Genomic DNA, 26,189 nt, shown 5'->3' with positions numbered 1-26,189 from the left:
CATCATGTTTTTCACTGGCTTGTCAAGTATAGCCTACCTTTTATGCAAGTCAATATTTGACTGTTTTCAGTGGCGGAAAAGTACTCAAACGTTTTCTTAGTATCAATACTGGAATGTCGAAACACATTGCAGTATTTTACTGCAGTGGGTGTCAACCTTTTCAGGCCGACCCCCCAAAATAATCATATTTGATCTGGGGACCCCCCCAAAATAATCATATTTGAACTGGGGACCCCCCACCCTGGAGTTGAGGCAATACATCTTTTGACTCGGTTCCCCAGATAAATATTATGAAAATAGCAGAACTACAAGCTCACAATGCCTTGCAACGCGAGGCTTTTTTCCAATTTCACTATTTTTGACAATTTGGCCAATGTTTGACCAGTTTTATAGTAGGTTTGTTTATTACTCTTGATGCAGCAATGGTCCCCCCTCTACTTGAGAAAAGTAAGTATTGGTATCAAAATGTACTTTAAATACCAAAAATATTATCATTATTCAGAATGTCCCTTTTCGCATGTTTAAATGTTGATAATAGCAGATCTACAAGGCCACAATGAGTGATGCATTGTGAGCTTGTATATCGGCTATTTTCAAATGGCCGTAATGTATGCTGAAGTGGTTAATGTATGTTTTGTAATACAAATCAAAATTTACAAGGTAACTAGTAACTAAAGTTTTCAAATAATTGCAGTGTAGTAAAAGTACAACATTTGCCTCTGAGATGTAGTGGAGTAGAAGTAAAAGTACTGACAATTGGGAAATACTCCAGTAAAGTAAAAAAAAATACCTCAAAATTGTACTTAAGTACAGTATTTGAGTAAATGTACTTAGTTACTTTACACCACAGCTGCTCCTAGCCAGCCACATGCCAATCAGCCACGCCTGTCTTACACGTGTGTGCTAACAGTAGAGGACGCAGGTTTTGATTTTTAATCTGCTGTGAGCCACTGAGCGAGCCTTAAGGTACGTTTATTCATGAAATATTCTCACACACAAGCAGTTTTTGTTCTAATAATATTGACTGCAAAGTATATTATATATATATATTTGTTAAGAGTCTGTTTTGTTAGACGTTGATTGATTCCATGGTTCCCTTCCAACTTGGTTAGGTTTTGACCTAACTATTGCGTTTAGTTGAGCTAAATTAATACAAAACGCCACTTGAATGTAGAGGAATAACCTTTTTAGCCGCGTGTCCATTTGCAAGTTTGTTTTTCCCGTATCTGACGCCATTATGTGAAACACTTGACTGAGGATGCACGCATCACTTGGAGAAGAAATGGGAGATTTACAAGTTCACAATGTTGCAATCCGTTACTCCTTGGGAGCTTGTAGATCTGCTATGTCTGGTGCTACACAAGTAGTATAAAACGTTAATGTTGTACATGACACTTTAACCAACTAAATGCGGTATTTCACTCTTCAGGGGTCAATTTCACGACTAATTGGGCTTTTGTGTAGCTACATCCCAGACAGTATGCAAGTTGTTTGATTAAATATTTAGATATTTATCGATTATTTGTGGGTTTGGGCCTATTTTTAACTCTATGGTTTGGGCCGGATGGTCGATTTAAGCAGTCACACGCAAGACCCTACACCTGTTGTGCATCAAGGTAATTGCTTTAACCGGATAAACAAGTCACTCCCAGTAGCCCTGGTACCTGACTGTCAGTCATGGATGAACTTAAACTTAAACTTGTGTACCAGGTAACCACTTTGACCTATACATTGGCTATTGGAAATTGACGATCTACAAGATCACAACATTGCATCTTGAATATTTTAACACAGATCCTGTAGGCCTATAGGGGTCTTTGGCACAACATATTTTAAGGTGGGGGTCCGCGGCTAAATACATGAAAAAGTTTGAGAACCACTGTCCCAATAAATGAGGAAACATTCATTTTATTGAGTTATTTTATTACTTTACTTGTAATTAGATCATCAATACAGTATGTCGAAGAGACCCCGACCTGGCGAGGATGAGCCAGGAGACCTCCCACATGTTGAAGAGGAGGATATTATTGCCAATTTCCCCTTCTGCAGCACTGCCAGCCAGGTTTGGAATAGTCTTAACACCCCCTCCCCACAGTTTTTCTTATTTTTTTTGTTTGTACATAGTGTTATCTTTTTCAGTTTTTTTAATTGATATTTGAACTGTGGTGCCACTATATATGACTATGAATTGAATACCAAGGACCTCATTGGAAACAAGACCGCAAGGACTTTTTTTGAACAGACCTTTTAGTAAAAGTATTTTAAATGTAACTGTGCTGTTTTACATTACAGCCAGGAGACCTCCCACCTGTTGAAGACGACGATGAGGAAGTCGAGGATGTTATTGGTCCCAGTCAGACACAGTCTAGCCTCGCTAGCCAGCCTCTGAGACAGGCTGGATCATCACAAGAGGTATTATTATTATCATGGTACATCTGCTGCCAACTTACAAATATCGTTGCTGTGGGTGGAAACCTTTATATTATGCTCAAAACCGTTACTGTTCAGGAAATGTTCAAATGTATCCAATGTAGTTATTATTTTGTCACAAGCTCTTTTTATATATTTAATTAGGTAAATATTTATAAAACCCACAGGCGCTTAATCACTTTGACTTAAATGTTTTTCTAAAATAGCAAGAATATCTGTTCTACAAGCTCACAATGCGTCAGAATGTGACACTTTGAGAGCTTGTAGACAGGCTATTTTTGCTACGTTTGCGTGACACTACGAATTAGGGCATTAATTTACAAAAAGACAAATGTTGAAATATGGAGATACAAGGTTTATACCCTTCAGTGGCGATATGCAATTGATTTCTGAACCAGATTATTTGTCTTTGGTTTGCCTTGACGACCATGTAGTCCTATGCAAAGGTTAAAATGTAATTTAGATAACATGTTATTTAGACAAATGCTAGTTTCATTTTGTTTACCTTGCATCCTATAGTTTCAATATACAGATTATTATGATGCTAGGTTCTTGGTTTACTTATGATCCTAGATTAATGAGGCACTACGCTGTCTCTGCGTTTGATGTGTATGTTAACCTTGCTTACTGTAAGTCGCTCTGGATACAGAGACTGCTAAATGCCTAAATTCAACTCTCCTTGAGGTCTACTTCTGGAAGGCATGTGTTGATGCAGTGTACTGTACTCATGATAATGCAGCCATGCAGAGATGGTTAAATTGATATGATGTATCTTGGTGTCTTGACGTATCATGGCATGTATCTTGACGTGTAATAACACAGATGTGTGTTCATCTGCAGGGTGGTGAAGTGGGCATCGTGGAGAGCATTACCTTGAAGAATTTCATGTGTCACTCACTGTTGGGCCCTTTCACTTTTGGTTCCAATGTCAACTTTGTTATTGGCAACAATGGAAGTGAGTGAAACCACTTAAATGTTTATTCTTTTCATTCCTTTAACCCATTGAGGCCGATTCTAAAAACGCCTTCTAAATCCTGACTAAAGTTTTCTGAAAAATATGTTCCTATATACTGTACATGGCAACAAGAACCCCAAAAGGGGTTCCCGCCCTGAAAGGCATAGTTACAAATGGGGGTTCCCACCCAAAATGGGTTAACCTGTTTTTGTTTACCTCAGTATGTACACTCACATCTGTGCTTTCTTTCTGTGCTCTGTGTCATAATGTTACAGGTGGAAAGAGTGCTGTTCTGACAGCTCTCATAGTGGCCCTAGGGGGGAATGCACAGGCCACAAACAGAGGGTCCTCCCTTAAGGAATTTGTGAAAGATGGAGAAAGGTAAAGATTGTGCATATTTGCATATTTATACAGCACATTTCCAACGACCAGGGTCGAACCAAAGTGCAACCAAAGTGCTGCACAGGGCATATTAACACATTGCCTGCCAAGGACGTATATAATTTTCTTTTTTGAGAATTCCACAAGAGGGCGCTCTAACACAACACAAGGGAATGATCCCTTGACGCTGAGAGAAGGAATGGACGGATGTGACGTCATCCCAAAAATACCCAGCTAAATACCATATCATTTTGGGGATCCTTGACATGAAAAAGTTTGAGCACCACTGATATAGCGGCATGAATTTTTCAGAAAAAACGATCTCAGGGCTCTGGTTGGGATGTATGGCTGAAATGAGATCAGATAAATATGGAGGGGCCAGCCCATTTTGGGCTTTAAAAACGAACAATAAAACCTTTAAAAAAAAAATCAATTCTAAAACGGACGGGGATCCAGTGGAGTGAGGCGAGGACATCAGAAAAGACTAATTTCTTTTGAGGATCGTTAAGAGTGCTAGTGCTGGATATTATTTGTCATAGGTATACAGTAAAGGCTTATTCCATAATGTCCAACAAATGGGGAACGTTTGAATGAGGAATCACAACCTAGGGCAGGTTTGGGCAACTTTGATGACGGAGAGGGCCACTATATTTTCTCACTCACTCCAGAGGGCCACATTGCATATACTGTCAGGCAGGCACCCTTATCTCCGTATATAACACTTTTTCTGTAAATTAATGCCGTACTTTGTCAGTCTATGTGACACACAAGTAGCAAAAATAACAGATCTACAAGCTCAAAACGTGTCGCAGTGTGACACGTTTTGAACTTGTACAGTGTAGATCTGCTATTTTTTAATAGGAATCCTGAAAAGTAAAATTTGTATTTCATTTCAAATGCATTTAGTTATACTTATGTTAACTTTATGAACTTAAATACAAATACATTGGACATACAAAATACTATAGAATGTTAATACTAGTGATTAAGCTACTAATATAGACTGAAGTAATTAAAGCAGGTCATGTTTGCATGTTTGTAATTGTAAACAGCTGAAATCAATAATATATCAATATTCCGATATTAACCTGCGGGCCGCATTAAGGTGGGGGCTGCCCCTGGGCCATCAGTTGCCCATGTATGACCTAGGAGAAAGAACTAAAGGCACAGCTCTGTTCCCTGTTCTTCTTGGCAACTTACTACTAGACTAGTTCTTTCTTTGTAAGTGTTACCTACACAAGATGTAACGATAAAGAACAACTTTCAATTTTTTTTGTTTGATTTACCATTTGGCCTGTTGAAAATGCATGAAGTTGCACTGCTTCTTTCCCAGTAACGGTTTCCTTCCTGGTCTCAACTCAAATGTCATGCATGATGTAATGCTGTTTGATACAATTTGCCTCACTTGCCACCAAATGGATCTGTTCTGTGTTCCTCTTTTCTCACAGTTCGGCTGATGTTTCAATCACCTTACGCAACAGAGGGCAAGATGCTTATAGGCCAGAAGTCTATGGTTCGTCCATCACAGTAGATGTGAAGATAACGCGTGAGGGGGCAAGAATCTACAAAGTGAAAAGCAAATCTGGTGAAGTCCTCGAAGAGTTGTAGATTAAAGGGATATTTCACTTTCAAACATGTTTGGGGTCATTTTATCATTTACTCAGGCACAAATGAGCACCCCCGACAGTTTTTAAATTGATTCAGTATTTAAAGATTTGATATTCATTTTAACAGACACGCCCCCTTCTTATACAAACCCATTGTAACTTCAAACTCTATTTTAACCATGATAGATTCATTGAAAACACCCGTTCTGGTTACAATTAAAATTACCATAAACATGTTTGAAAGTGAAATATCCCTTTAAATACCCATTCACTAGGTGGCATGGACTACACTCTATATTCTTTATTCCCTTAGCTCTGTGTTTGTCCATTTTATTTTTCCTTACAAGTTATCTCTTGTCTCATAGGTAACACTATCTCATCCAAAAAAGAAGAGCTTCTGGCACTTCTGGACAATTTCAATATTCAGGTATAAACTCTGCTCCATATGCCTACATTGCTTTTCCAGCTATTTTAGAAATGCACAGTCCATGATCTACTTAATAGCAATATCTTGTTTAAGGTCACGTGACTCTGGGTTTTGGTGGCCAAGGCTGCTTTGAAATAGGAGACAAGCTTCAAATACAAAATATTTCACTATCTTGATGCCTCTGACTTCCTGAAGGTTTAGTGTAAGGGCCTAATCTGTATCATCCACGTCATTGGTGGTCGCTGCACACATGGGTAATATTGATGTTCAGATTTTGCTCCACCGGAGGAAAGACAAGTGATATGTATTGATATATTAACTTGTAACAGTGAGGGTACCCCAAAGTGCACAAGTACATTGAGAACAGTCATATCTGATGACTGCATGTCAAAGAATACCCTAGAAAACCCCCTGTATAGACATACATTATGCAAGGGATAATGCATGGGGAGGTAGTCATTATTGAAATTTAAAGCCCGACAGGGCGATTAACCACCGAGGCGCAGCCGAGGTGGTTAATCGCCCTGAAGGGCTTTATCCCGCTTATTACACGGCTACTTAATAAATACATAAATACATTTACCCAAAAGTAACAACAAAACGAAGTATTTCCTTGCTTACGGCAATGAAAGTATTCCATAAGTATTGGGCTGGGCGGACAAGTTCGCCTCGCAAAAACAAATGACGAAATGGAAAAAAACTCGCCCCAAAACACACTCGCCCCCCATTCTATTTACTGCCGATTTGCCTGTAATACCGCCGGATTTGCCCCGGGGCGACTGTGTTTTGGGGCGAGCGTTTTGGTATTCCCCCGTTGTTGTGCCACGATAAACAAGGAAGCGCAGTGGATCAAATAGAATGACTTCTCGGTTATTGCATCGTCTATTTCTCACTTCAAATGTTTTCAAAAACATTCTTGAGAGCAACGTTTAGTTGTAAATGACATTGTTTGTTTGTTTACATGGCTGTCATGTTGGATAAAGTATATAACCAAGCAGCACAGGTTGACATGAGCAGGTGTTCTGAGTCTCTGATTACACAGCGGTCCGTTATAGAGCTCATCGGTCATTATCCAGAAATAATGACCGATGACTGACCAATCAGAATCGAGCATTCAACCAAGCCGTGTAATAAATGAAATTAGCAGGTTCAGAAGCAGAGATATGCTCTTAATTTGTGTGACCCGAAGGCATGAAGGCCCCAAATGTCAACCACTGAACTTACCTTGCTATCCACTAAATATATAATTAACAACTTTTAATATACTATTTGGATCACCCAAAACCCTGAATGATTACTATTGCAATTTATTTTGGGTAAAACCACAGATTGACTGGACTAGGTTCCATTTCAGGGCTTGTTGGGTCATTTTTGTAGCTGGTTTTCTGAGGGTGTGGCCAACTCCACTTTCTCTTTCGGATTTGTATGTTCTTTTCCATAGGTCCACATAGCTTACTGTCTCTCTCCACCAGATGTGTAGGATTCACTGAACGAGATGCCTCTGCTCAATGATTGTGGGTGCTTGAGGCGCCCAGAGTGCTCCGTCAAACATTCTGAGAACGCTGAAACGTGATGCTTGGGCGCTAGGAAGAGGAGAGGTCCAGCATGTTTACCATAGAGCTTAAGAACCGCTTTCTGTGGTCACAGCCCCTAAATATGTCCTCCTCTTGATAAAACATTCAGTTGACTTCTCAATTAGATTTACTCAAACAACAATAAATAACTCGGCATAGCGTATTTTTGTGTGACTATGACTCGAGTCTTATTAATTCTGGGTTTACTTGACCAGCATTTGCAGTTCAAGCCACGGTTTCACCTTTTTTTTCTTTTTTAAAGGTGGACAACCCAGTTTCAATTCTCACACAAGAAATGAGCAAGCACTTCCTACATTCCAAAGGAGAGGGTGATAAATACAAGGTGAGTTTAAGCTCGTTATCCTTTTAGCTTTAATGTCTAAAGGTAACTCCACCATACAGACTACTACCGACTGGCGGTCGAATGATGTCGGGAGATCATTCGGCCAAACAAAAGTTGCTGAATGCACCCGAGAAGCCGACACTGACAGATGGCTTCTATGGTGCTAAAAATAGCCTATGGCTTAATGTTTTTTTCAACAACAAACACATGAACATGTAGCCTACATGCTTAAATCATTTGAGAAAATAAAGATAACTACTGCACTGCAGGGTAGTCTCGCGTAGCCAGACCCCACAGAAAATGAAAAACAGCGACCTCTGCTTTTCTGATATTCTGTGGAGTCTGGCAGGAGTATAATGTTAGACTAGAGCGCAGGGAAACACCGGTTTCATGTCTGCCTATAGCGCATCACTTCCGGTTGGTGCGACCATGTTTTCATTCCCACTAACAATATTTCTACACGGAACACTAACACCACTTCTCCCAGAGAACATGGATGGTTTTGGTTATAAGCCCACTTGTTTCTATGATGAAAGAGTAATTTAAAATGTGAATATCTTTCCGTGGTTTTGTCCGCTCCGAGGACGCTATTGTTAAATTAGTTTCGGCTAGTTTCGAGGGGGGGAGGGTGGATCATGGTGGATGGACACGTGAATCCCGCCCACTACATTTGATTGGGTAAAGCGCGGCCCACTTCCTGATCTGAAGGCACGCCCACTTTTAGCCAATGCGCACTGGTTAGGACGAACCGCTCCGACAGATTCCACCGCAGGTCGGAATCTGTTCTTGAGAGATTACTGCAGGGTGCTTAGGGCATGGGCACAAGGTTCTGTATTTAAACTATTTTGACAGCGCAAGAAGAAATCTTTGGTTGTAGGATACCGGCAGTTTAACCCTGCCAATTCTCAAATGATTGTTATAATTCAAAGTTCTCCATAATTTGTAAGTGTCTATGTTCATACTGTGTTCATTCGGTGTATCAATCATGTTTTTATTATCCCTCTATCAAACGATATGAAGCGAAAAAGCATGTGTCAGGAGGCGAGCGGGTGCACATGCCTGAGGCAGCCCTGAGGAAGCCCTACTCACCATCAATCCATCCAATCTGAAAGACTCATGTTCCACTCACAATTTAAGTGGCATTTCAAAGATTTATTCCTTCATTAATCCAATGAAATAAAATAACGTTTTTTACAGCCTAGAAGTGAAACAAATGGAGTGCGTTCTCTTCCTCCCTCTTAACATTCACTTATGCTGCGCAAACATATCTGATCTACAAACATATGACTCATCATGCTGTTTTTTTGCTTGGAGATCAGATATTTCTGGGCAGCAGTAGCAGCACTGAGCAAATAAACAGTCGACAGGTGTTTGAATGAGACGATCCCACGCTGTCTGCATTTTGAGCACACATGCAGCTGTAGTAATATTAACATACAATGGATATAATAAATGTACCGCATTTTAGAAAGGGTCCCTAGCAGCCAACCAGAGAGCTCTATCTCCTCTCCGCCTGCCCGCTTCTACCCGACGGTCGAAAGCCGACCTTATACAACCGAACATGCTCAGTCGGCTTTCGACGCTTCCCTACAAGTTCCAAACCGACAAGACGGTGTGCCCATTCAACACCAGATTTTCGGCAACCAACGCTTTCCAACACTTGCCACCGCGGGTGCACTGGAGAGCTATCTTTACTGTACCACATGCTGTTTTACATTTCTGACGAACAAAGTATTCAATCAATGTTTAATTTCCCCTTTGGGCAATAAATGTGTTATTTGTGACAAATGTGATCTTTATATGTGATCTTTTGCAATTGCTATTTTTCTTGAGGTCACACTGTACAGTTAGATTGCTTATTTCTATTTCCCCCCATGCAGTTTTTTATGAAGGCCACCCAACTGGAAAAGATGCAAGAAGGCTTAGTGCACATCAAACAAACCAAGGACATCACTCTGTCTAAAATAGAGCAACACAGCGAAGTAAGATCGCATCTGCTCGTTCAATTGATATTTATTTGTATTGCACATAACCAGTTAAAAGCTAGTGTCCCTATTCTGGGGCAAACATTCAGTGAAACGGCATGTCTGCAAGCTCACAACGTCACATTGTATGAGCTTGTAGATCATCTATTTTCTTTAAAGATATTAAGTCTATAGGGACAAAAGCAAATAGCCTAGTATATACCCCTGGGAGATTCTGGTCAACTAAGTGTATATAGGGTTTAAGTGGCTAATCACCGTTACTGTCTCCAAGGGCTTTACAGGACAACATTTGACTCCTTAGAGAGATGTCCCTCACCTCTTTATAATGTACTAAATTATATTGATGCTGGATTTTATTAAGACTTAATACAAAATGTAAAACTGATATGATTGGATTTTCCCGCATAGGCTCAGTGTTTACTGTCCAGCCTCAGAAAATCAAAGCTTGTTCATTCATCCTGTTGAATGATGACTATCGCTAACATATCTGTGACTTTGCTGCAGTGCTTGGCACACCTGAGACACAAGTATCGTGAAAAAGAGGAGCAATATAAGAGCTTGGCATCACTGGATGAGATGAACAATAAGCTGAATGAGCTGGCGAAAATGATGGCCTGGGCAATGGTGAGATCAGCACAACTGTGTAATTAAGTTTTCAGTATGTCACGCAGTATTGACAGGATAACATTTACCGTGGGTTAAACATGGCAGGTAAGCAACTTGAAGCAGCAGTTGCAGCCGTTGAAGGATAAGCTACAGGCCGATCAAGGTTCTACGGCAAACTATGATGAGAAGGTTCAAGACTGGAAGGTGAGTTGTCCTATATTCACTAAAAGGTTAAAATTACCATTGGCCAGTTATTCTGTATGTTACATACGGGTGAAAATGAGCCAGTGTAACTCGTTTCAACACTTAACCCAACACGAATATTTCACATCAAAACTATTCATATAGTTGGTGTCTTATTCATCTAGGTTGATGCCTTCCTTTCCGGTGATAAACGACCTCGTTCTGAATTAAAATTGCGCTATCGGCATGTAATATTCATGTTGTGTTGATGTACTCAGTGTCTCAAGCCAGAGAACTCGTCCACATTCTTCGAATGTTACAGTACGTAGTTTGTAACCACGCTCTTGTCAGTCATTTCCTTGGCAATTTCCGCGAGCGGAAATTGTACAATTTAAAAAATATTTTAGAATGTCCATTTCTGTTAAACAGCAAGCTATACTGTATATGTATATGTTTCACAGAGTGCAATTGTGTGAGCCAACACAAAACTTTGAGCAAACTGAAAACCTTCAAATTACTCAGATAAACTCCTTAGACTCAATAGACTTAGCCTTTCTATCTACTGATGACACAGTCCAGCTCTTCTCACAAGGCTTTCTTTGACAATTGGCAAAACAAAGTGGTCAATATGATAGTTATTATAAAATATAATTTTGCTTCATCAAGTCTGTAAGACTAATGTACTCTGTAAGTACACTGTACTTACAGATGTATGTACAATGTAAGTTTTAATAGGCATATAGTGAGTCAAACGCCCCCGGTGTAAGTTTTAATAGACAAAGTGAGTCTCGTTTATAGAATGGCAACATTTAAAACTTACTATTTCCCTATTGACTGTCTACCCCCTGTACAGAACAAGGTGGCAGAGGCTGAGCAGAAGTTCAAGCAGATCCAGGAGCAGGTGGAGGGCATCACACAGCGCCACAAGGATCTCCAGCCACAATGTGCGGAGCTTAAGGCCAAAGCCCAGCAAAAAAATAACCACCTCAAATCTGGCGAGGTCAGACTTCAACCGCAATATCGAACAAAACCATAAGTCGCTCCTCTATCACAAAGTCCACCCATGGTAGATTAGAGGCAGAGAAGTTTGACCCATGAACAATGTGTCTCTTTCAGGTCTGTGTGCACAGATACAAGGCCACCATGAAAGCTCTGGAGAAGGACAAGGCCCAGCTCTCTAAGAGGATAGAGGAGCTCAATTTGAGGTACCAAACACTAACTGTTAATCCATCCTCTATATATCCCCTGTTTGTTTTAACCTAAAGATTTGTATCCACAAGGGTCATGATTCACTTGACTGATAAGAGCAATAAGTAATAGATAGAGCCACTGTAGATATAATCCATAGTAGATGGAAAAATCCTGGGCACTACACTCCCCCCACCAGCCTAGGGAGGCCAGGGCCGAGCTCATGCCTCCTTAAATGCATGAGAGCCAACTGACCTTCTTGTCACCTGACAGGGGGGAGTTTGAAAGGTTTTTCCACATAACACAGACGGACAAATCTTTAAACACGAACACACAGACCTGGTCCTCCAATAATTGATGTTACAATGTATTGGATGTAGATGTGGATATGTGTGGAATGAGAATCTCCTGCATCGCGTAGCAAAAATCATTCTTTGAATATACTTAACATCTTATATAAACACAATTGACACAAGGAATTGACACTCACTTCTGCTGATTATAGGAACATTTTAATCACAGATTCATTGAGAATTAGGAGTGAGGGAAACCTCTGAATCTTGTGCACTCGGCCCGACTCGCCGAAAATGGCAATCCCACAAGCTCACAAAGTGATCTACACACAAGGTGTTGTGAGCGTGTAGATCTGCGATTTTCGGCGTCGACAGCATCATGCAGCGAATTGTGTATTTGCTGCTATTTGGGGAAATATGGTAATCTCTGTGTTCATGTCAAGGTGTGAGTTTGTCCATAATGTGTTCAAATACAATGTTTATGTACAGTATTTTGCTAGAGAATCACAGTTTACTTATCCATAATAACACTTTCCCTTAAAGGAAAATCCTGCACTATCCACATATGTTTCACACAGATTGAATTTTTGGGCTAAATAGTCAACTGTATCGAAATAATCGAATATCGTATCGCTATAAATGAACAAATAATCGTCCAAGTATCGTGATGTGTATCGTATCGCTGTTAAAGCGTATTGTTACACCCCTACTGAGCAGCATTGTTACATTTTTTGTCCATTTCTGCTTCTTGATTAATTACGCCAGTGTTCATTGATATTGATATCGGTGCCTGAATGTTACCATTTTTTTCTTTCCCTGCCTCTAGCATCAGTAACGGCAATGAGGCGGAGAGTCAGGCGAGGGCAACGCTTATAGAGCAGCATGATGCTCAGCTGGAGAGTTTGAGACACCAGGACTCCACACTGGACCAACAGATCAACCAGTACCAACAGGCCATCAACCTCACTAAGGATGAGCTCGGCCAGATGAAGTGGGTAGTAGGAAATGGGAGAACTGACTGGTTGGCTGTAGGGATGGGGATCTGACTGGAAGTAAGACACTTATGACCCAACACAGGATCTAGTGGGATGGCTGAATTGTTTTGCATTTAATTTGTTATTTCATGTGAAAGTAGAGCATCAGAGCTACAAGATTGGGTATCACTTGGCGTACTGTATACAGATGGGGGCAGGTACACAATTGACGGCATACACTACAAAATTCATTATCCGTTTAGGACTGAATCACTGAAAATGTAATTTGGTAATTTGTAGTAGCAGTATATGCCATGGTCAGCAGCCATTAATCAGGCGCCTGTGGTGCAGTTAGGGGTTACGTTTATTGTTCAGGGATACTTAGACACAGACTGGGCAAGCTGGGGGGTCAGACAGGCAACGTTCCTATTTCCAGACGGCCTCTCTACACTCTTGGCTACAGACACACCGTAGAGGGTGTGTGTGTGTGTGTTCCTCATACAATACTGTATTCTCAGTATGGGCAGTGACACAGTCACTGCCCATCCTTCGCCGCAGGCTGAAAACCCACCTCTTCAGGAAACACTACCCTTCCTCTTCGCCTTGCCAACTTGTTGTTAACTAGTTGTACAAACTCTTGTTTTATTGGATCTTGTTTATTCGATTCACTTATTTCTTTTAGCTCTTGCTCATTTAATTTTCCTATTTGTCATCTGTTTAAGAAAGTAGGTAGCTGATATATTGCACTTTTACCTTAGCGCTAGGTATACTCTTAGTTGCTTGTTTTAGAAGAGAATGCACTTAAGACTTATGGTGATTAGTAATTTCGTTCCCTACCTATGTTGAATGCACTTGTAAGTCGCTTTGGATAAAAGTGTCTGCTAAATGACTGTAATGTATTCTAGCTATTCATGCTTGGTTCTAATATGGGACATACGCAGATTTAGTGAATGGACCAGGCTTTAGGTACTTCGATGGGTTGATGTTATAGTGAACCATCCTACATGTGCCAGAGCCACACTCTTTTTGATACTCCTTTTCCGCCTTCTGACTGTTTTTGACTCTTCTCCTCCCTGTCATCAGGCGAGGACAGGACACCCTCCATAGGGCCATAGAAGTAAACGTAAAGAACCTACAGACAATGGAGGGCAGCCGGTCCAACCGCCTGCGGCGCTTTGGAGAGCGCATCCCAGCGTTCCTCAACACCATCCAGGAAGCCTACATGAAGGGCCAGTTCGTAAAGAAACCCTGTGGACCACTGGGTAAAACTCTATTATTGTTCGGAGGGGGGCAATGACTATTGAAGTACATAACTTCCCTTTTATGCCCATGGGTATGCCCCTTTTGTGCCTATAAATGGAGCTGACTAATTTGTTTGTGCCTGATGCCATGACGACACATTGAGCTTAGACAACACACGACACATTTGAGCATAGCTGGCCGTGGTTTGTTTATGGTTATGTTGTCAGAGTGACGTGGCCAAGGTCCGCCGGCCAGCCCTCCCATTAGCCAATTTTAATATTTGATTGTAGGTATGTAATTATTGAACTAAGCGGAGAATTGTCATGATTCTTGGCGGTAATCTATTAGTAAGCCAAGCCAAAAACATAAATCTGTCGTTAAAGGTAGCTCTCCGCGCTGTTGGAAAGCGTATGTTGCCGAAAAGTTGTTTCTCACTACCAGACATACCTAAACGCCAGTGAGACTACTAGTGACAGCAGCTAATAGTCCCCATTTTTCTCTCCCTTCCTTAGGTTACTGTATTGCCCTCAAGGACCCAGAGATGGCCCTGGCTGTGGAGATCTGTCTGAAAGGCCAGCTGCAAGCCTTTGCCTGTGACAACTATGACGATGAGAAGGTGCTGAAAGGCCTCATGGTCAGAGCATTCCCCGGTGGCCGCAGGCCAAACATCATCACAAGCACCTTCATCCCGCAAGTCCACAACACCAGCAGGAGGTAAGGGCTGGTATAACGGAACAATTTTATGAAGATTGTATGAATTAGTTATTTTAGTGTAAGTGCCAAAATGCAATCATCGCTTGGTTCTTTATCCAGCAATTTAAATTCTGTTGCCAAAAACTAGGTGTCTTATTCAATCCCAGACTAAACTTCGAGAATTATTTTGCAAACTTGTTCACCTAACATTGGTTTTGGTCCTTTACCGTTGGTCAACACTTCAAAAGACTTGTGTGTATTGCACCTCTTTCAAATCAGCACAATTATCATCTCAGGAATATATCCATGATCAGAAGAACTTTTAAATGCACTGAAATCGTACTTTATTTTATTTCATCACACTTCCAAGTTATACAGAACGCTGCTGCTAGACATTTAACTAAACCCAGGAGATGATAACTTAACCCTATATTAACGGTTGAGGATTGTTTTTTGGATTCGGAGAACGTTGACTGGTAACATTGATGCCCCGCCAACAAAAGCACTATTCCCACTATTCCCAGCAATCTGAGGCAGAGTAGGGGTGGGTCTTCTAAGGATGCACTCCGGAGCCCTGCAGACCCTACTTGATTACAATTGCTTAAAAATGCCATTCTGCCAGTAGATGCCAGTTAGGCTATTCCATATTGGAGTCTAGCTGCCAAGTAGTCACGTACAATTGAAGACAATTACATGAAATTGCATGTTTTGACCTCTGTGAAGAAGGAATCAATTAATCCATGCACAGTGTGGGCACCTTGATCGCATTCTGGTATAGTTTGATACGATCTGAAACTCAACTGTCAGCCTGCACAGATAAACCCCCCCCCCCCCCTATTTTCCAATGCAGTAGTCTGAACCCTGGGTCAACCTAATCATCATGCAGCACTAAAAGCACTTCATGCTTTTCTCTACTGGTCAGCACTGAGTGCGGTTCTTCTCTGATCCACTTGGGTATTACATATAACAATAAACGGACCCTTGTCCCGACCGAGCTGGACCCAATAGACTGTGCATGACTCTAGTTCCCTTTTCCAGAGGGGGCATAAACATTTAATGTTCCGGGCCAGTGTCCCATAGCTTCATTTGATTCGCTCAGCAGCAGATTTGAACTGGAAACACATCTTTTGCCATTGTTAAATGTGTACATTTAAATGGTTGTCTGATTGTCTGATTGTTTGATCTTGCATGCATATATGTATGTGCCAGGGCTGTCAACTATTGTGAATATCCCTCAGTGCTGCAATCTTTAGAAATTGAAGATCCGGTTGTGGCCAACTGCCTGATTGACCAGAGGGGAATAGAAAGCGTTCTGCTCATCAAGGTGACAACCAATAGCTCACTGTGTTTGGGAAAATACCTCAGTTAATCTATCAATGCTGCTGTAGATATTCGTTACAGAAATTGACTGAATTTTTGGGCTCTGCTCATTTCTCCGAGAAAGGACAAAACAGAGGCTCGTCGAGTGATGCAGGGCAGACAGCCGCCAGCGAATTGTTCCATGGCCATCACTAAGGAGGGAGACCAGATCTTCCCTAACCGCGCCTACACCGCTGAACAGGACAGAGCCAAGTACCTCAGTGGAGACGTGGAGGAGGAGATCAGGTCGGCATGAAAATGATTTCAAGAAAGCTATCACTCACCTGTTGATGTTGGTTTTCTTGTGTGCATTTTCTAACAGACCTGCCAACCTGTACGCATTGGTTGTACCATGAACACCTGTTCCCTCAGTACGGTGCTGTGAAACGGACGCTGCGTGTAATTGTGATCGTAAATCTCCCCAATGACGACAAGTCTATGTTGACAAGGCGATGTTGGTGTAACTAAAAGATTCGCTGACAAATCTGTTTTACATATTATCAACTACGATCATACAATATTGATGCATGATCAATGATCTACTGCATGCTTGCAGCTACCACTGAACGATATGCTACTAGTAGTGTAGATTCCATACACTGGACAGATAGCTAGTAGTGCAGTCTTCTTAATACACAGAACCTGCTCAAATCTATAACACTTGATTTGATTCTTCTTGTTCCCCCTCCTCACTCTGTCTGACTGGTTCGTCAAGTGGGAAGGTTCATTGAACTCCTTTGCAAAGGTTTATGTACATTATTTGCTAGCTAACTGATATTGCCATCAGTCATCAAGGATTAGAAGGTAATGATTGTAACTTGAATGATATACTTTTTCAGAACAATGTATGTACTGTATAGGCAAATGTTGTGAATTAAAGGGGTAACATTTACAAGAAAAGGTTAACAAAATGTCAATGCTGTCTATTCAGGTATTGAAACAAAGTCTTGGCACTGCCCTGTTCTCAGCCCATTAATATACAGTATAGTATATTTAGATAATGAAAATAAGTGCTCATGTAAGTATTAAAATGTAATACTGTGGTGGCCTACTATGGTGCTACTGATAACATCAGACCCTAAACATAAATGATGGTAGTTCCACCAAAGCCACTAGGCTGAATGAGAAAATGAAGCCACACCAATAAATCAGCATCGAATAATTGACAGCATGGTAGTCCTTAAAATTATAATGACCGGCCACAATAACACATTTAAATTGTCTCAAGCCCTGTGTGTTTGCACCTGCTCATTAACACTGGAACACAAGTCTCTGACTGTACTTCACCATCTTATCTTGTACAGGCAATAGGGATACTGTACATGTGCACGAGAGCTGCATGATGCTGAATAAAAAGCAGATTTATTGTTAAATAACGTGGTGATATTGAGGATAGAAAAGTTCAAGCAAAGTGGCGTGCCCAAAAGCGGCACGCAAAACATTTTCCCAAGGGTTGGCAGGTCTGTAACATTCATACACACTGGCCCTCATTTATCAATGGAACGTAAAAAAACAGCTTAAATTTGAGCCCAGGAATCAGCTTACGACCACGTCCACGTGTGATTTATCAGCAGGTGTACCCTGTCAATTGCAGCGTAAGATTTGTCGGCTGTTGATAAATGTGGCGTAGCCTCGCCCCACCTGTTTTTCGACATGAATATGGCCAAGAAGAGGGACTTCTCTGACCTGTGAGATTACCCCACCAATCATCTCTGTGGATTCACACACAGCTTTACAGCACACACACATCATAATATGCGTGGCATGGCACATGCTATTTGCATACTCGGGGCACAGACCCGATACCTGACACGCAAACACATCTAATAAGAAAGTATAACAAAATAAATAAAACAAGTCTTTTTTGATTCTAGCTATAAGTAAAGATATCCTAAACAACCTGAATCATGAATTGAAAAATAAATTGTCTGTTTCCTGTAGGCCTACGTTGTTGAATGACACTAATCACATCGTCATCATCGGAATAAGTTTGGGTTTTAATTTAACCCCCAAGCAGTGTGCACTGCTGTTAGTGTTATGCCAAATAAAGGAGTCCTGCATCCACCCGTGGTCCGTGGCTGTGACCCCACGTTACTGAGAGATAGCATGGGGCTGAACGTGTATGGAGTAATTGATGATTAGAATGCGTAAACATTAATGGTTGAAGGCTGGTGTGTGGTGGGCTGGTTACCTCTGATCTTTCGCTGCGGTCCCATGGCCAAAACCCACAATGAAGATCACTTGCGCTGGGCACAGCTAGGCATTCGAGCGTTGTTCGAGCACTGTTTAAATGGCTGAATGATTAAGCTTCGAACTTGTAACATTGTAAATGTTATATTGTTTGTAATTGCTCGATTTTAATTGCTTGTACACTTGGAAATATCCTACCAATTTCATATGACACATTGTCGATGTATGCCTTTACAAAAAAAAAATGTTCACGTGTATTAATTGCTTTTATAGCTAATACATTTTTGGAGTGAATACATATGTTAAGATGCCTGTCAGATGGTCAGACAATGCTGGTCCGCAGGTCTACGATGGAACAAACTGGTGTAGCCAAAGCCTACACGTCCTCAAGTCAAAGTCACGATAGAATGATAAATGCCGACAATTGTGGTTATCTCTTCGTAAATTATGCTCGTTTTTTGGTCTGCACAAGCGTGATAAATGAGGGCCACAGACTACATCTGCTCTCATAAAATCAAGTGGATGTCTCTTAATATACATGTTGAGTTGCGTGCACCTTCTACCGTGTGATGGCCTATACAGTGGACAATGCAAAGAGTAAAAAAAAACATTGTGCAATTGTATTCTACACTGTAATAATCTTGAGTGTTCAAGCCTTTTACTGTGACAACCTCCTTTCATGCATATCTATCTCTCTTTCTTCCTTGTTTTCTCTCGGTTCTGTCTCTTCCCAGACACTTGGGGAAAGAGGTAGAGAACCAGAAGGTCCAGGCTGCTCGTTTTCAGAATCAGATGGCGACGGTGGATCGAGGCATGAAGCAGAACGAGGCTCTGCTGAAGCAAGCCCTAGTGGAGCAGAAAAACGTCAAAGTAAGTTTCTGTTTTTCACCTTGACAATCTTGCCTTTCTGTCTGACATCTTCTATGAACTATGGATGTCCAATTGATATTCTTCTTATTTTGTTCCAGGAAAGGGCAAGAAAACTGCAGTTTAAGCTGAATGAGCTGCAGAATGTAGAGGAGCCACAGTCGGAAGACCTCAAGCCCCTGGTGTGTATGCCAACACTGCTTTTGGTTTCCGGAAATAATAACCCACATGTTTTTTGTTATTTTATTTCTGCTGTATAATAGTTTCGGACAGATTTTCTGTGCTGCCACAGCACTTAAAGACGCACTGAAGTGACATTTTCGGTCATTTTATTTTGAAGGTTCAGCCTGAAACGTCGGCTCAACGACTCTAAACCAATCAGAAGGTCCCATCCCTTCAGGCTATGGGACGTTGGATCTCAATCACTTCAGCCGTGCGGCACACGGCTAGTGTTTGTTTACAAGTGAGAGAGAGACGGCCAGTGAAGCACGTTTGCTACTACCTGGCTTATTTCTAACCTATAATGTTTTCAGATACATATTTTAGTGTGCAGATGAAGTTTAAAATGAGTAATACACTCATCTTCAATGAGATTCAAAACGGAGTATCTCTGTAATTAAACTCAGCTGTGTTTGAAGAACGTGCAGCTATGGGAATCAAACAGGTGCATGTAATCAAGATTCATTTATTTTCATGAAGGCTGTGTTATGTCATCACGCAGCACGTTTTCGTTTACAGGAAGTAATTAAGATTGGCTTTTTAGGGACTTTAGATGTAAAAATACACAAATGTTTTTTTTTTTCATTTTCTTTGGCATCTATTGGTAGGTATGCCCATATGATGACCACGGATATGCTCTAAAAGTGTGAAAAACATATTTTTCATTTCACTACACCTTTAAGGGATACTCAGTCACATTTTTCATGTGCATTTCAGTACATCTTTGGTTCACAGAACAATATTTACAATGCACTCTAAAGGAAATCTCAGTGTTCAATTTCCATGATTCATTTCATGAGCGAGACTGCAAGCATCAGCCTGGAATGCTGATACGGTTTATGGCCGCAATTACATCAACCAGATTTTTAATTACCATTTTGCCATTATCACAGCGAGCAAGGATAAGGCCATGCCCATCGAGGGTGGTAGGTAAAAACAGGACTGGTTGTAGTTTTCACAGACACAGATTTTACACCAGTGATGTCACTGGGGTACATTTTACAGCATGACTTTGTGGCTTTTGATTCATAATGGAATGTTACCCCTACAACAAATATTCTATAATATATATAGTAAGGGTACCGAAAATGAATCAAAATTGATTTTCGATAGTGTATGAAACTGACTCGCGACATTTCATTATGTTACTTTCACACATGCGCACGTCCAAGGGAAGCCACGAGGCGGTGTTGTTAAAAGGATAACACTAAAAAGTCCTGGGGACTTGTACCCATTGTGGTCCATTGTGGTCCTCATCTCCTTGACCCAATTAGACCTGAGGCCGATTCTAAAAATGCTTTCCAAATCCTACCTAGTTTTCTGATAAACTAAAAGAAAAAAATGTTGCTATATATCGTCTGTTGGGTGTAAACCTCATATGACCAAAACATCAGGCTTCAAATTCAAAAATGGCAGACGAGCTCAAAACCGCGTTTAGAGCTTGTAGCTCTGCTACTTTTGATACTTCTGTGTGGCGCTGTAGTATGATCAAGTATGGCATTAGCGCCCTCTAGTGTAAACCACTGAAAACACCACATAACGAATGACTCAAAGGACACCCCCAATATATAGAATACTGTGAAATTGCAATCGTGTCCCAACATGTGGAGAAAAGGACTACTTGCAGCACACATTGATAAAGGCTTCATTGTCATAACATAGAGGTCTAACAGATGCACAGAATGTCTCGAGGATTAGCAACCCCTGCTCTTTAAATGCAAGTAATGACTAGGTGAATCCACTTACTAATTTCACCTACTGAGTCTAATTAGTCATGAAGGGGGGTTAAGGGGACTTTTAGTGCCGGAGATCATGGAATGAGGGAACCCTGCCACAGGTGTAGGAGCTCGACATCAGATGCACATTCAGAGTACGCTGAACATATCTTAGACACTGCTCATCGCCTCATGTCATCCACCGCTCTCCCACAGGAGGAGGACCTGGAGGAGATTATGGGTAAGATCTGCTCTACGAATGGCGAGTTGAAGGCAGCTCTGGTTCAGATGGGCCAGCTCAAGACCTCCTACGAGGAGGCAGAGCAGGAGTACAATCAGCACAAGGAACAGATCAATGGCGTGTCAGAGGAAGTCGAAAAAATCAAGGTACATGCTACACATAAGTGGATACTAGAGATGTCCTAAATTATCTGTCAAATAATCAATTTTCACATTATTATATTGAGAATTGTTTTTAGATTACTAAATTGCAGTTAAACCGTTTTCTCCACAAAAAACTATGCATGTACACAAGGAGGGAGAGAGAATTTGTCCTCTGTTTAGCTGCTACAGCAATGATTCTCTCTGTGCCTCCTATAGCTCTAGGGACTCAACGGTACCTAGGTAATATTGAAAATAACTGCCTCCTGAGTGAACCAGTGCATGCGTAATACACTCAGTTGGAGTCTGGGGACTTTGTCTGTTGAGCCGAGCTAACTGAGGGTCAAGAGGACTGAGGTCGGACAGTTTTCTGCCCCATTTATATGTAATATATTTGGCTGTTCTTTTTTTGTACTTTTCTGATTTATATTTAGTGTTAATGTGTGTGGGAATATCCTACAGGTGCTGAATATGCAGGAATCAATTAAAAAGGGGCCTAAACCAGGCCCTGTCTGGTTCATGGACCATATTATGACCTTAAGGAATGCAGCTTTAATGTGGCTCATAGTCTTCAAGGTGCATTCACTCTGGATGCAAAAAAAATGGAGTGGATAATGCATAGTTCTCTCATCACACAGGACATGACACTATCACTGTTTGCTTCGTCGTGTTTATTTCTTTGTGTCGTGTCTTAACTTGACTTAACATTGAATCGCGTTGCTCCAAATAATTGCGTCACATCCTGTGTGTTCAGTTTAGCCACATTGATTAAAGGTATTCTGACATATTTAGATCAAATCGGCTTGTCTTTTTCGGATCCTACTGCTGCTAAGTGCTAAGGCACAAATTATACATTGTCATGTTTGTCCCCTTTTTCTCCTGTGTCCCAATGTAGGAGGAACTAAGTGTGAGTGACCAGGAGGTGGCGAAGTGTAAGCACCACCTGAAGCATTACCAGGATAAACGCAAGGGCCACATCAAAAGCATCCAGGACCTCAAAGACAGCCTGAACATCAAGGAACAGGAGCTCCAGGTACTCTTGATAGGGACAACAGAAGGTGTTTCTTAGCTGTCCTCATGTAAGTGAGAGCAGGTACACAATTAGTTGAAACTAAATGTGAGGTTAGTAACGTAATTGGCAGAACTTCAAAATCTGAGGGGTGTTGGGGCTGAAGAGCTCAGATACGTTGTGTTGCTTTAATGCAAAACATTTGGTATGAATGTTTACTTTCATATCTCCCTGTGACGTGACGCAGGAAGCCGTAGCCAAGGCCACAGAGATGTGTCCTGAGCGACTGGAGGTGAATCGGACTCTGAAGAGCCTGGACACAGAGATAAGCCGTCTCAGGCTTAAGATCACCTCCAAGCAGGACCAGCAAGGCAACCGTGAAGAGATTGTCAGGTAGGTCACCTTGACACTTCCTCCCACCTTATGTGTCACATTATTGCATAAATGTAGACATTGCTTTGACTGGTGTAAAACTTTGCTAGCTTCTAGGGTTTCCGGACGGTTCGCAATCCACAGTTCAATATGCATTGCGTCATTTTCGGTCGCAAAACACTTGTGAGCTTGTAGATCGTCTATTTTTGGCAAGGGACACCATTGGATTCAAATTAAATAAGCATATGATTAGCCTTCTACATTGACATGACGTCTGTTATCTCAACCAGTGCATCTCTACTTGCTTCCCACTTTTAATATCTTCTTATTTCACCTGTGCATGTGTGAATCCCCAGGCAGTACCATGAGGCCTCTCAGGACTATAAGACTATGAGCCAGCATGTGAAGTCCCTCAACAAATTCATCCAAACCATGGATGGAATGGTCACACTGAGAATCGAGGTTTATGACGAGCTCAGGAGGTTAGTTGGAACTAAAACGTGTCAGTATCTGTCTGTCGTATTTAAAGAGTGTTCAAATAGTGCATTCGAGGAACGCTTGACGTAATGATCCACCAGTAGGGGGCAGTATTATTTGATTGCAATTAATTAGCTAATTTTCTAACTCAAACTTGTATTCGGAACCATTGAATGTTATATTGTATTTTCCTTGTTTTAGGCAGGACCTTTTGAATAAAAAACAATTTGAGGAAGAGTACTGACTGGGTAAACCTGGTTTTAATAATTAATCTTTTTTTTGTTTTTTGTATTTGACCAACTAAACTTTTTGCATCTTACCTCCTTTCGCTTCCTTCCCTCTTCTATATCTATCTATCTCCTAGCATGATGGCGATTCGTTGTCAATGCTATTTTAATGATATGCTGGCCCAGAGAGGCTATGCATGAGCTTTGCATGAGTGAGAGTGTATGGCTGACTGGATGAACTCAGTTTTAATAATTGTATATAAAAACATATATATTTTGTATTTGACCAGCTAAACATTTTCAACTTACCTCCTTTCCCTTTTCTATACCTAATCTGTCTCCTTGCTCTCTCCTAGCGTGATGGCGCTTCGATGTAAATGCTATTTTGATAGTATGCTGGGCCAGAGAGGCTACACCGGGACTATGGCGTTTGATCACAAGAAGGAAACTCTCACAGTCTCAGTAAGAATTCTTTATCTGTAATGCAGCTTCCCTGTCAGTATTTTCCAATGAAAACCAATTATGTAATCTTTGTAGGACTGTATTATATTGAAGACACATTTTCTGTATTATATTTGCATACAAACTTTTGTGACACAATTTCATTTATAATGCCTGAAAAATAGGGTAGCTGTTGTGGCTGTACAAGTGAGGATGAAATGATTATTTTGCTAAATAGCATGAACACAATTATCTTAATATGTGAAGCAAATGTCTTTGTTGTGCTTCTTTGCATCGCTATACCCTTATCCAGCCTAACAGCCTGCCCTACACACCTTGGACCATAGTTACTAAACATTTGCGGTGCCATTAATACATCTCCATGCCTAAAACCCACCTCTGCTGATCTATCAACCCGTGCACAAAAGCCTTTTTGCACGTGGAAGCCAGTTTGCTAATGGGCATATGAGATTTTAGCATGACTATGTATTTTCAGGCACAAAAATAGGAGAGGTATTCAAACAGTTTCGACCAATTTACTGGAAAGTGTCCATTTATGTAACGGGGTGTGCACTCAAAAGTGTATAAAAATGTAATATTTGTACACTAATCTCTTACCCTTTTTTTTTTTTACATTTGCGCTGCACATTGAATAATCATGCACCCTCTATGAACTGACACTTGACTAATTCATCTCTATTCATGTCCCCATCTCTGTGTTCTCTATCTTCCCCATGTGTCCTCTACTTTTACTTACCTACTACATTCAATATACCTATTGTCTATTTTCCTTCTCTCTTTTTATCTTGGTGTCTCCAGGTACAGCCCGGTCAGGGGGACAAGGCTAATCTGAGCGACATGCGTTCCTTGTCAGGGGGAGAGCGTTCTTTCTCCACTGTCTGCTTCGTGCTGTCTCTGTGGGCAATCACGGAGGCCCCATTCCGCTGCCTTGACGAGTTTGATGTCTTCATGGTAATAAGTCTGTTGGAATAAATGGCAAGACATTTTACAGTTCATATTATTGTATTTGAATCTAGTATGATAATAATGTTGGCTATAAAAATGGGTAGATACTGTCTATATATGTGTTGCTGTCTATCTGTTGGTTAAATTCTTAGACAGTAATACTAACCGTCTTGTCTATCAGGACATGGTGAACAGGAGGATTTCCATGGACATGATGTTAAAGGTTGCCACAAGCCAGTGGAACAGGCAGTTCATTTTCCTCACCCCACAGAGCATGAGGTTAGCCACCATGTCACATCCCTGTATTAGCATAAAGTGATATACTGTATGACATTGCCACCTTCTTAACAAACAATGACAAGCGAAGGGTTTCACTCAGAATGATCGGATCAAACGTAGATGCAGTATAATCAATACCATCTCAAGTGTGTGTTTATTTGGAGAAACAATAGTTTGATATTAAAAGAAATGTGTTGGCCAAGCAGTCAATTGAATTGTGTTGGCCAAGTAATCAATTAAAATGTTTCCCAGATAAGTTACACAAGTTATGCCAGAGCAACCAATCCAGTAATCCATTTAATTGCTTTTTGTTTTCTCAGCTCTATCCCCACCAACAGACTGATCCATATACATCGGCTCAATGACCCTGACCGTGGACAACAGTCTTGCGGACCGAGAGACGAAGAGGAGGAAACGGAGAGGCCTTGAGTGAAGAGGACATTGCCTACTGCAGTTTTTGAGTTCCTGGTTTGTTGTTTTTTTTATGTTTAGCTTTAGTTTACTTATTTGCTATTTTTGGCCAGTTTTACTTTTGCTTTTTTAAGTATTAGTTTTGCCTGGGCTGCACTGGGATATTTGAGTCTTGACCATCCATCCAACCAGCATACCAACAGTAATTACTACCAAACTAGTAACTACCTCCACTCGTGATGCCATGATTCTTGATACCTGGGTGCTGCTTTTCCAGCAGATGTAGAGAACTTTTCCTTTAAGTTGTTTCCATAATTATTTTTATATAAAACAGCTGTCATAGTTTTCTACATACAGATTAGTATCTACAGTAAATATCTGAAGTTGTCCCTTAA

The 26,189-nt window shown here is 40.9% G+C and overlaps 1 protein-coding gene across 1 annotated transcript; it reads left to right on the top strand.

The window, feature by feature from the left end:
• Nucleotides 1-1,957: 1,957 nt before the first annotated feature.
• Nucleotides 1,958-25,812, top strand: LOC311062877 (structural maintenance of chromosomes protein 6-like; the record flags this gene model as incomplete). Its single annotated transcript, XM_084082096.1, has 27 exons — nt 1,958-2,062; nt 2,293-2,412; nt 3,271-3,385; nt 3,661-3,766; nt 5,215-5,351; nt 5,739-5,800; nt 7,637-7,717; nt 9,598-9,699; nt 10,207-10,326; nt 10,414-10,512; nt 11,345-11,491; nt 11,608-11,696; nt 12,799-12,963; nt 14,030-14,208; nt 14,701-14,902; nt 16,091-16,205; nt 16,326-16,486; nt 19,165-19,300; nt 19,399-19,479; nt 21,448-21,618; nt 22,508-22,645; nt 22,869-23,014; nt 23,350-23,475; nt 24,054-24,159; nt 24,958-25,110; nt 25,286-25,383; nt 25,704-25,812. The coding sequence occupies 27 exons, from the start codon at nt 1,958-1,960 to the stop codon at nt 25,810-25,812; spliced, it is 3,369 nt and encodes a 1,122-aa protein (XP_083938222.1).
• Between the last annotated feature and the right edge of the window lie 377 nt (nt 25,813-26,189).

Source organism: Gymnoscopelus microlampas (genome assembly GCF_963454915.1).
Source record: "Gymnoscopelus microlampas genome assembly, chromosome: 16".
Classification (NCBI taxonomy): domain Eukaryota; kingdom Metazoa; phylum Chordata; class Actinopteri; order Myctophiformes; family Myctophidae; genus Gymnoscopelus; species Gymnoscopelus microlampas.
The sequence above is the reverse complement of the archived record's forward strand: the minus strand, read 5'-3'. Positions and strand labels throughout refer to the sequence as shown.